Source organism: Lagopus muta, chromosome 6, assembly GCF_023343835.1.
Source record: "Lagopus muta isolate bLagMut1 chromosome 6, bLagMut1 primary, whole genome shotgun sequence".
Classification (NCBI taxonomy): domain Eukaryota; kingdom Metazoa; phylum Chordata; class Aves; order Galliformes; family Phasianidae; genus Lagopus; species Lagopus muta.
Genome location: NC_064438.1, coordinates 37,947,298 through 37,958,583, shown reverse-complemented (window position 1 = coordinate 37,958,583; position 11,286 = coordinate 37,947,298). Strand labels below are relative to the sequence as shown.

At 61.1% G+C, this 11,286-nt stretch overlaps 2 protein-coding genes across 6 annotated transcripts; both read left to right on the top strand.

The window, feature by feature from the left end:
* PGF (placental growth factor) lies at positions 1-6,471 on the top strand. Of its 4 annotated transcripts, none has more exons than XM_048949449.1 (7): positions 1-158; positions 271-310; positions 746-942; positions 2,100-2,191; positions 3,403-3,432; positions 3,518-3,537; positions 4,278-6,471. In XM_048949449.1, exons 1-7 carry the CDS (start codon positions 93-95, stop codon positions 4,340-4,342), a joined length of 510 nt encoding a protein of 169 aa, XP_048805406.1. In that variant the 5' UTR covers positions 1-92; the 3' UTR covers positions 4,343-6,471. The 4 variants fall into 4 exon arrangements, with proteins under 4 accessions (XP_048805406.1, XP_048805405.1, XP_048805408.1 ...); XM_048949448.1 differs by having other exon boundaries at positions 3,518-3,580; XM_048949451.1 differs by lacking the exon at positions 3,403-3,432.
* Positions 6,472-6,589: 118 nt separating this feature from the next.
* Positions 6,590-10,940, top strand: RPS6KL1 (ribosomal protein S6 kinase like 1). 2 transcript variants are annotated; one of them, XM_048948073.1, is made up of 11 exons: positions 6,590-6,806; positions 6,908-7,032; positions 7,120-7,212; positions 7,316-7,363; positions 7,849-7,981; positions 8,230-8,421; positions 8,563-8,742; positions 9,412-9,501; positions 9,645-9,727; positions 9,975-10,070; positions 10,156-10,940. In XM_048948073.1, exons 1-11 carry the CDS (start codon positions 6,665-6,667, stop codon positions 10,264-10,266), a joined length of 1,293 nt encoding a protein of 430 aa, XP_048804030.1. In that variant the 5' UTR covers positions 6,590-6,664; the 3' UTR covers positions 10,267-10,940. The 2 variants fall into 2 exon arrangements, with proteins under 2 accessions (XP_048804030.1, XP_048804029.1); XM_048948072.1 differs by having other exon boundaries at positions 8,230-8,742; positions 10,156-10,934.
* The last annotated feature ends 346 nt before the right edge of the window (positions 10,941-11,286 follow it).

Here is an 11,286-nt window from a genome sequence, read left to right as displayed (position 1 = left end):
CGCGCTCCCATGGCCCGGCGGCGACGGAGCGGGCTGGCATGTGGGGGGCGACGGGGCCGAGACGGTGGCACTGAGTCGGGGTCGGGGCGGCGATGCGGCTGCTCGGAGCCTTCCTGCGGCTGCTGCTGGCCGGGGCACTGGGAGCGCCGCCCGCCCCGGTGAGAACCGGGGGGATCGAGCGGGGAGGTCGGAGCGGGGCCGCCGCCCGGGGCTGGAAGGCGGCGGTCCCGCCGTGCCGCTCCTACAATGCCCGCTTTTCCCTCCCTGCAGGCCCCGGAGACGCGGGGGACAGCCAGCGCGGAGGCGCCCGGTGAGTCGGCGGAGGGCGTCGGTGCGGGACTGCGGGCGGTTTCCCGGCTCCGGGCTCGTCGTCTCGCAGCCCCGCGGCCCGCGGCGGCGCCCCCGGTCGGTGCTGCGCCTCCGAGCGATGCTACGGGACGGCGCAACGCGGCTCCGCCCCGGGGGGAGCGGCGGGGAAGCGGGCGGTAGCTCGCCTGGACCCGGGGCTGTGCCCCTGCTCTCTGACGGCCGGCAGCGCGGCCGCCGGGGGTACGGAGCCAGCAGGCGGGTACAGAGCCCCGGGGCGACGGGTGGCTGCGCGAGGTCCGCAGCAGAGCAGTGGCAGTCTCTTTGGGGGCACCGGGGGATCCTCCGCATCCCGCCCTGCGATGGGGACAGCGCTGCAGGGCTCGGCTGGGGACCCTCTTCTCCGGGGCACGCCTTAGAGCCCCCCGGTCTCTTGCAGTCCTAACCTTTAAGGAGATCTGGAACCGTAGCTTCTGCCGGCCTCGGGAGCAGCTAGTGGATATCATTACCGAGTTCCCCAACGAGGTGGAGTACATCTTCAGGCCCTCCTGCGTCTCCTTGCAGCGCTGCGGGGGCTGCTGCGGTGATGAGGGGCTCCGCTGCGTCCCCGTGCAGACCGGCACGGTCACCGTGCAGGTGAGCACCGCCCGGTGGGGCCGGGGTTGGCGGTGGGTTCCTGGAAAGCTTTGCGCTCGCGGCCTCCCAACCTCACGGCGCTGTAGGGGACCAGCACAAGTGCCCAGCCAGAGGGGTACCTACGTTCTCCGGGAGGTCGGGTGAGACCTCTGGTGGCACAGACCTCTCTCTCCTCTTCCTTGCCCTCTCCTCAGTGCGCGGTCCATAACAAGAGCTGCTGCCACCAACTTTCTGCGTCCCCGTGGGGCCGGGGTTTCCCTGCGGCTCGCGATCCTGCCAGCGGGGATGGCAGGGAAGTTCCCGTGTGCCAGGGGACGCACACAGCGGTGCTGGCAGCAGACGTGGGCAGGGTGAGCACGAGGGGCCGTGGTTGTTTCATGGCAAGCAGGGCAGCTCATGTCTTCGCTCTGCACTGCCGGTAGTTGGTGTGCTGCTGCCGTGCTGTGGGTGAGGGACTGGAAAGCCTGCAGAGATTGAAAGCACATCAGAAGTCAGGAGGGGAGCTACCAAAAAAAAAATAAAATTAAATTAAAAACTCTTAATTAGAGCAAAAATTTGAAACAAGTAAGAGGTGGGGACCTGTGCCCTTCCTGGGCTCCCCAACACAGGAGGCATTCAGCTGCAGTGCACAGGTCAGTGTGGGTCACAGCACAGTTGAACATTCCCAGAGAAGCCCCTGAGTGTGTGGGTTGCCCCCCTGGCTGCTCTGCAGGCTGACGTGCGGCAGGGCAAATCCCACACCCCCAGCACAGGAGGCACCATTGTCTGGACTGTGGCCCACTGTGGTGGGAGGAGTGGCAGCAGTGGGAATGGTCTGGAAAACTGGGTTGGGAGAAATGCCCTTCCGAGAAGGAAGATGTGCAAAGCAGTCAAATGTATGAAAGGTCTTTGTAAAGTCAGACTGAATATCTGTTCTAAAGCTGAGAAATCCCGACAGGAGACTTAATGCAGCCCCAAAGGCACAAGGAGGTGTTAGAGAGCTTCCAGAGCCACAGCCCAGCTGGAGCTGCTGCCTATGGAGGCAGAGGCCCTAGAACTGAGGAGTGGGCCTGCCCTGTTCCTGGACATGGTGCTGGGTGGTCATTGTCCTGCATTGAGTGGAGGTGGAGAAACGATGCCTCGACAGTGGGCTGGGAAGTAACCTTTGTTCCTTTCAGCTTGTGAAGATAAAGCCCAATGGGGAGGCACCCTACGTGGAGGCACCCTACGTGGAGATGTCGTTCACTGAGCACAAGCAGTGCGAATGCAGGTAGGGCTCACTGTGCTGCTGAAGCCCTGCAAGCCCACCTGCCACCCCTACATGGGGCAAGGGGACATGCTGGGGCCTTTCCCATCTCAGCTGTGCTGGGTTTTGCTGGAGCTCATGGCCCCAGGCTGCACTGTGTCTCTGCAGCACATTCCCTGCAGCTCAGGGGTGTGGTGAGCTTTGATCAGGCACTGAGCACTTGGTGAGTTGGGGTGCGTGTGCCCCCATCTCCTCACCTGCCTTGGCACCATGTGCTGCTGTGGGCACAGGGTAAGGCAGCTCTGGAGCAGCGCACCCAAGCCTTGGAAGGATGCTCTGTGACTTGGCACAAATGAGTGTGACAAATGAGTGTAGGCCAAAAGGCCGGGCCTTGCATCTCCCTTTTGGACAGGCTGCCTGATCCGAGGATGGTGATTTAGGGTTTACATCTGAGCTTAAATGCATGGCACCAATCTGGCAAGACCATGCAGCACTGACCTGGGACAGATGCTCATCACCGCCTGTCAGCCTGGCACAAAGTTAACTGCAGTGGGTCACTGCCATTTGGTATCAGCAGTGGAGTGTTGCAAAGAATGGGAAGCACATCCTGCTGGGCAGCATGAGCCTTGTCCAGAAGAGCATAAGGGTCCTGTGCCAAGTGTTCCCTCACAGCAGTGCAGGCAGTGGTGTTGGAGCAGGCCTGGGGCTGTCCTGCTTCATGCTGGCTCTGGAGCTGTCTGTCAGTGGATGTGTAAGGAGCGGGAAGAGGCACGTGTGCGACTTCCCCCTGCTTCCAGCTGTGTTCCGTGAGGGAATTTCCTGAGCCTGTTGTGGTTTCCCTACATGGGGTGATTCCTGGGGCAGCATTCACAAGTGCACAGTCTGGCTTCAGGTCTGTCTTGCACCTGCACAGCCTTTTGTCTTCTCATCAAGCACCCTTCAGCACTTTTACATTTCTCCCCTTGTTAAGTTCAGTGTAAATGCAGCGGATGGAGCCTAGCCATGGCTCATATTGGGGATGCTTGAGCCACGGATGCTGTGGCTGGTGTCAGCCAGCCACTGCTGAAGCCCAAGGGTGTCACCGAGTCTGTTGTCCCCCTGTCTACTGTGGTCAGTGAGGGGCTGAAAAGTGAGCAGGAGTTATTGAGTATGTTTTAAGGATGCTAGGGTGCTTTGGCAGCCCCTTGGCAGCTCCCAGCTGGCACTGCCCCATAACCACCCTGCTCTCCCCACAGGCCGCGGCAGGACCTGGCGAGGCCAGGCAGGTAAGTGGCATTGGGGCGCGTCGCTGCTGGGGCTGCGGGTTCAGTGCCCACATGTCAGCCTCTCTTTCCTGCTTTGCTTTTGAAGGAGGAGACTCAAGGGCCGAGGTAAGAGAAGACAAGACAAGAAGAGACGTAAAGACTGCGAGCTGTAAGTGAGCAGGGCAGGCATGGGTGGTTCGCTTCTTGACAAGGATCAGCTGCGGTCAGGTGTTAGGTCTGGTGCTGTGAGTAGAGCGGAACAAATGCAGGAAGGAGCAGGACAGAGGGGACAGCGTGGGGCTGGGAGGTTGGACACACACCAATCCATGTACAGTAGGCCTCTGGCAGGGATGCTTGAAGCTGGCTAGTCCCACTCAGGGTGGGGATGGGTGGATGGAGCGGTGCATTTGTTGCATATGGCCATATTGCCTGCACAGTCCATGCTGAGTTCTTGATCCATGAATTTCCAGTTCTAGCCTCATTCTGCTGCCAGCCGTGTCCTTACTGCAGTCCTTGGCCAGCTGCTGTTTGGGTTACTCCTGTCCTTACCCTCGCTGTGTCCTGCTGACTCTTGCAAACAGCCTGCTGGGGCTGCAGAGCAGGCACTGCCTGGGGATGAGCCCGGTGCTGGCACTTTGCTTTTTATACTCCTCTCTGTCTGAAGTGTGCTGCTCAGTGCTCTGCCAGCACCTACAGCTCCACACCCCTCTCCTTGCCATGGAGCTCCTTGCTATGGAGCTCCAGATCTCATGGCGCTTCCCTCAGTTTGGTGTTGAGGCTGGGCATGGGGAGGGCTGAGGGGCAGGAGGTGATTCTGGTACTGCAGAGCCCAGTGGTTCTCACACTGTGCTGTGCTTCCCTTGCAGATGTGGCACACCACGCAGGTAGCCTCCGCTCTGCCCCTGGCCTCGCTCCTGCCTCTGGAGCTTGAGCCTATGGCACTTCTGCCCAGTGTGGGGACGTGTGGTGCTGAGCCCCTTGGAGTGACAGTGCTGGGGAGCAGGACTGAGGCAGGAAGGAGCCGACGAGATTCATGCTTGGCTTGGGTGGAAGCGTATCCTGGAGCCAAGCATTCTCTTGCCCCATCTGCACTGGTTGCAGCAGGACTAAAGGACCCAGAAGGGAAGATGAGGAGCTGGAGCTGCAAACTGGTGCTGGAGGGCATCTTGGGGCTGAGAGGAACAGAGCTGTGGGCATGCTGCTGGAGCTGGGTGCAATGTGGAGTGGGAGTGAGCAGGGCTGGAACCACAGAACTATTGTGTCCTACAGGCAGAGGGGAGGGAGCACAGCTGGGATGGGTCCCCATCTGGGCAAGGTGCAGCCCAGAAGGGTGTCTGCAGGGGAGGGGAGCTTGGCAAGCCCTTCTGTAGGCACGGGGAGGAACTGGGGTGCTTCAGACCCTTCCTGTATCCACAGCCACATCCCAGCCGTGTCCTTCTGAATAAAAGCTGGGGGTGGACCCAAGAGCTGGGTGGGTGAGTGCTCCTCTCTTTTACAGCAGCTGGAGGGCCCTTCCAGCCAGTGCCCAGACTGGCGGTCCCAGCTATTGCGGCACTCATCCCATTCCTGGTGTGGTCCTGCACTGAATCCCTCTGTTTTTGTTGAGGTCTGGTCCCATCTTGCTGTCCTACAGCTGTCCCTTGGCCCTGGTGGAGCTGATGCTGGAGGCAAACTGCCCAGGGGCTTTCCTATCCAAGAAATGTACTCCATTCATCTGGCACAGTGGCACTGTCTGTTACTGGGAACACACTGGTATGGGCAGGGGACTGTCATCCCCAGTCTGGGGAGCTACAGGCACTCATTTTCTGTTTGCCCCGGTAGAGGAGAAAGGGCTGGGGGCGCCTCCCTGGGGCCATGATGGCACTTCAGCCAGGGCCATGGACAGCCCACACCCTGGTTCCTGCTCACCTCAAGCACTGCCCCTGGGACTCCTCCATTCCACCCCCAGTGTTGGATCTGGCTGCTACATGCATTCTGTGCTCTTCTGTACCTTTCAGCAGCACACAGACCCTAAGGACAAAATGGGGAACTGATGGCACAGAAGTTCCTAGGCCCAGTCCTGCATTCAACCACCCTCTTCATGACTGTGGAGCTGACTAGAGCTCGCTCAGCTTTGGCAGCCCGTGACAAGCCACAGCTGGGGGTGTATTTCTACAGACCTGAAGCCGCTGTGTGATGGCTCAGCTGCTGCCCTCAGCTGAGGAGAGATATGGCTTATCCTGTGCTGGGTAGTCAGAGAGGGCTGCAGCATGGATAGGAGATTTGGGGCAGCCTTCCCAGGTCTGATAGTGCTAGGTGGGGGTCCTGGTGCAGGCAGCTTGCTGCGCTGTGTGCCCGTTCAGCAGGTCCAGAGGTGCTGTGAGCAGCAGGAGCCACTGGCAGTGCTGAGGGATGGCCCTGATGGCTTTGCATCCTTTGTAACAGTAAAACTTTCACCATGGTAGTATTATGACCTTTGAGAATGAAACTATGTAAAAACAAGACTGTTAATTAATTTAAAAGCCTGTCAGGTATGATTATTGGGGTTAAAAACCCGGAGCCCCACAACAAGTGCAACAGCCTAATGTTTCCCTTGCCCTTCTGCTGGCCAGGTAAGACGGCCGGGCGCCCAGCTCGCCTATTCCGGGCCGTGCCTTATCCCTGCGGGTGAGGGGAGGCCGGGCCGTGCACGCTGCAGCCGGTAGGGCCCTGGGGAAGCAGCGGGACCCCACGGCGCTATCGGTGCCTCTGGCTCGTGGAGGCTCCCGGTGCTGCGGAGCAAAGGTTTGTTTAAGGAGGCCTGCAGGGCCGGGCTGCGGCAGGAGGGTCAGCGGGGACGGAGTGTCGGCTGGGAGCGGATTGCAGCGGGGCTACACGACCGCGTGCTGTGGGGCGTAGCTGTTGTGGCGATAGCGGATCCCGTCCCGGCGTGCCGGGAAGCTCCCCGCTTCCCCCGGAGCCGCGCACGATCCGGCAGCGGCAGCCTCCGGAGGTCTGAGGCTTTCACCGGCTCCCACGCAGCCGCTGAGGACCCTCGGACTCCAGCGCCGCGGAGCTCCGCGCGCACCCGCCCCACTGGCGCGACGGTGGGAGCCCCCCGCGCGTTCCCGCGCCGCGATGATCTCACTCGCGGCCAATGGGCGGGCGGGGCAGCCGCCGGGCGCGCTCCTGCCGAACGCGGATCCCGAGGCGGCCGCGCGCAGCCCCGGCGGGGCGGGGCGGGGGGTAGGAGGATGCCCGAGCCCCGCGCCGCGGCCCCGCGCCCCCGGGCCCCATGAGCCGGCCGGGCCGGGACTACCTGGTGGAGGCGGCGCGGCAGCTGCGGCTGGCGCTGGAGCGAGACGTCAGCGAGGACTACGAGGAGGCCTTCAACCACTACCAGAACGGCGTGGACGTGCTACTGCGCGGCGTGCAGGGTGAGGGGCGTGGGTGCGGGCGCGGGGGGGAGGGGGCGCGGTGCGGAGTCCGGAGGGTCCGGGCGGGGTCGCCGCCCTCTCACACCGCCCTCCGCCCTCAGTGGAACCCAACCGGGAGCGGCGCGAGGCCGTGAAGCGGAAGATCACGCAGTACCTGCGGCGCGCCGAGGAGATCTTCACCTGCCACCTGCAGCGGGCGCTGGGCGATGGCAGCCCCGGCGGCACGGTGAGCCCCGAGCGGGGGCCGCGCCCTCGTCCCCGTCCGGGTGACGCGTGGTGGTGGGTCCCTCACCCCGGTTCTCCCCGCCCGCAGGGGTACAGCAGCCTCCGCCTGCGGCCCGTCAGGACGCTGCGCTCGGCGGTGGACAACCTGCGGCGGTGCCGGGTGCTGGCGCTCATCGACAAGGTGAGGCCGGAGCGCGAGAGGGGTACGGGGGGCCCCGGCCCGCCCTGGTGGCTCTGGGTGCGAGCGGTCACCGCGTCTGAACGGTGCCGTACGCTTCCCGCAGGTGCAGGTGGTGCAGGACCCGGCAACCGGCAGGACCTTCATCCTGAAGGTGGGTAACGGCTCCGGGCGTCCTCCGCCTCCATCCCGTAGTGGCCCGGGGTCCTGCAGCACGTAGGGCCGAGTGGTCGGTGCTTCTCAGCTCCTTTGTCGTGCGGCTCAGCAAAGAGCGGCTCGAGGAGCCTCCTCTGGAGCCTTCCTGATCTGCAGTTGTCCGCTTGCCCCTCTCAGCCGCCTCCTGTGAGCAGGAGGGAGGAGGTCCTCTTCATCTGTTTGCTTCTCCACTGGGCCTTAGCCTTGCGACGGTGGCCCAGGCTTCGCCTCGCGTTCTGCCCTGAAAGCAGTGGTGGGTCACACGCATGGTGTGTCCAGCGCAGCTGGCGGGCACTTCCAGCACCCTTGGAACACAATAGTCCCCTATAAATAAAGGACTTTGGCACACTGCCACAGCCCTCTTGGCTGGGTCCTGTCCTGACGGCCTGGGAAGCTCACACCTTCCACCTGTAACCCCCAGTGACCTGTACTCTACCTCCTCAGAGCCTCCCCAAGTCCTTCGTGGAGACCCGCACGCGCCAGACCATCATCCCACACGGCGTCCCCTTTATGGTGAAGCTGCTGTGCTACTACGCAAGTGAGGACTCCATCTTCCTGCACCTGGAGCACGTGCAGGGTGAGTGCAGCGCTGCCTCCCGCTCCTTCCCCAGCCTTAATGCATCAGCTGCGTCTCCGTGGGTTAGGTCTGCCTTATCTGCTGGCGCAGCCCTTCTCAGGAGGATGTATGGTTAGAGATGAAGAGGCTACGCAATGGGTTTGAGATCAGACCAAAGAGAGGGGATGGCAGATGGGGAGATGATGGGGTGCGTGGTGTGGTACCTGTCTTGCTTTGTGCCCCATCACTTCTTCTTCTTTGCTTTCCAGGAGAGACACTGTGGTCCCACCTGCGTGCCAAGTACTGCTCTCAGCAGGGCCCTTCCCCCAGTTCTGGTTCCCTGTGTACTGCAGTCCCCCCAGCCCTGCAGGGCCATGGGGGAGAGAACAGCGAGGACAGCACCAAAGGGAGCAGCCAGGGCTCCTCCAACCAAGCTGCATTCACTCCCAGCCCCAGCCTCTGTGAGCAGGGTCTGGTCTTCCACCCCCAGAACTCTGTGACCACTGGCGAGGCCAAGGGCTGCATGTTGGCAAGAACAGCTCAGCATGAGCCCAGGGCTCTCAGTGGCCAGACTGCCAGTCTGACCCGTGGTTGTGCTCCAGCCCCATCGGGACTCCGCAGGGCTCCAGCCGCCTGGGGGCACGGCCGCACGGCCTGGGCTGTGAAGGAGGAGCAGGTGCAGATGTGGGCAGCAGAAATCCTCTTGGCTTTAGAGGGGCTTCACCAACAGGGCGTGTTGTGCCGGGACCTCAATCCCAGGAACCTGCTGCTGGATACAGCTGGTAGGTGGAGGCTGGCCACTGGGCTGGAAGATGGCTGCTCACCCAATTGCCAGGAGTCTCGGGCTTCCTGAGCCTGTTGTGGTGGGAAGATGGGGAGGTTTGTCTGAGCCTGAAAGCATGATCTGAGACTTCCAAGAGGTTATTATGAGAGGTGTGTCTAGAGGGAACATGGCCGCAGGAATATGCTGCTTCTGCTCCTGTGTGGACCTGTCTGCCTGGGAAATCCTGGCACAGGGAAGTTGGGAGCAGCTGAGCAGTATTTGAGGTTGGTGGAACTGCCCTTTTACCCAGGTTGTACTTGTGACCCAGGGTTCCTTTAGCCTGCCATTTGCTTCAAGCCATGGGTACCTCCCTGGGCAGCTGGAAAAGTTTGAGGCAAACTGAAGAGCCACAAAATGCTTAGGAGCAAAAATCAGAATTTTGCAAGGGGAAAGTCAGCCTTCCTCTTCTGCTGTGCTCCTCACTGCTGCCTGCTCCGAGGTCCATGGACTGGCCCCCATCTAAGCAGCCTGCTCTCAGCAGGGGATGCTCAGTGTCCCTGCACTCAGGGCACAGCAGAGGCCGTGTGTCCCAGCTGTCCCCAGTAAGGGCTTATTGCCAGCTGAGTGGCTGGGCCTTGGCTTTGTACTCTGCCAGTTTTGTCTTAACCTCTTTGGTGCTGGCCTTCAGGTCACATCCGTCTCACCTTCTTTGGCCAGTGGACAGAGGTAGAGCCACAGTACTGCAGCCAAGCACTGGAGCAGCTGTACAGTGCCCCAGGTAAGGCTCACATCCTCTGCCCAGTGCTACTGATCAGGGGGAAGGCCAGCTGCTTGCTGGCCTACCGTGTAACAGCCTCGGGGCTGCTGCCCAGGCCCAGCTCCTCACTGCCAGCCCAAATCCCTCACTGGCTCTTTCTGCAGAAGTGGGGGGCATCGCAGAGCCGACTGAAGCGGCGGACTGCTGGAGCTTTGGGTCACTGCTGTATGAGCTGCTGACTGGAGTGGTAAGAAGCAGTGGGGCAGTGCAGCACTGGGATGGGGCACACGGGACACAGCAGCGCAAGGGGCTGCATTCCAGCACTGGCCCCATGCTGCAGTGTTCCAGGAGTGTGGTTCCTAGTGCCCTGTGAGCTGAGAGCCTTGGATTTTAACCTGCCACGCTGGGATGGGAGTGGGTGGTACTGAAGGCTCAGCAGGATGTTACTGTTCTGATCAGTGCAGCTGCTCACTGTCACCCTCTGCCTCCTACAGCCACTGTTCCAAAGCCATCCAACAGGGATCTACCCTCACACACAGCTACTTCTGCCCGAGGGTCTCAGCCTGGCAGCTACATCACTACTTACTCAGGTAAAGGCTGAAGAGCCAAGTCAAGCCTAGGCAGCTTTCCCAGTGCACCCATCTTCCCCAGCTAATCTCCTATGTTTCTCTGCAGCTCCTGCAGCACAACCCCAAACAGCGTTTGGGTGCAGGAGGAGGTGGAATCTCCAAGCTCAAGTCCCACTCTTTCTTCAGCACCATCTCTTGGAGCAAGCTGGTGGGCTAAGCAGGGGAGCTCGAGGGGCTGCGTCCTACCCAAAGCCTGTGAACCCACTTGGCTCTTCTGCCTGCAGTGGTGGGAGGCCTGCTTGTAAAGGGGGAGGGCACATACTAGGTTTTGTGGCCACAAATCTTCTGTTGCTGCCTACGCTTGCTAGCATCTTCAAGGGGAGGCTGAGGGTTCTTCCATTAGGACCCCTCTGCTTGGTATGGAGTCTGTACCCTAAACCACCCTTTTCAGCCACTGAGGAGAGGCCATGGCCCACTGCTTAGCACAGTGCCATGGGGTTTCTTCCCTCTGGTTTTATTTCTGCTGCTACTGCAGTTGATGTCCCTGTTATTTTTTGTGGCTTCCAGTTGTGTCTCCCTGGGACTCTGCTGGCTGGTGCCCGAGCCTGTGCTCTGTGCCATTCACCAGCTGCATGTGTGTGGTAATGCCTGCTGCAGATCAGGGGTGGGATGGAGCCCCTGGCTCTTCTACTCCCAGCTCTGTGAAAAGAATAAACCACATGTGACTGCTTGCAGAAGTGTCCTTCTGTTTCTGAGTCAGCACTCAACCCAAACTGTTCTATGATTTTATGATGACTGATGAGAATTAGCACAGCTTGACTTGTTGAGAATCACAGTACCTCTGGGCCGAAGGAGTATCTAGCATCGTCAGGAGTGTACTTCTGATCCTCCTATCCCAGTAACCTCCCACTGCCCAAGCTTCCCCAGTACTAATGAGCTCCTGACAGCAGTGAAGCACTGCTGCGGCTGCTGGTTCCGACCCTGGCTGTCGCCAGCTGCAACACCCCGCTCCTCTCCCAGCCCCTCTCATCTTGGCGGCAGCAGCAGGGCTTGGCCACCAGAGGGAAGCAGAGTCCGGGAGAAGCTGAGCTCCTGCTGCAGCGACGCGGCTGGAGTGCTGCGATGCAGCGGGGCTCAGCAGCACCGACCCCACAGCTGGCACCTCTGCCCCAGCACCCTTGTGCCACGCAGCACCTTCGCAGTCACCCAGAAGGGTCACAGAAAACGAAGCTCCAAG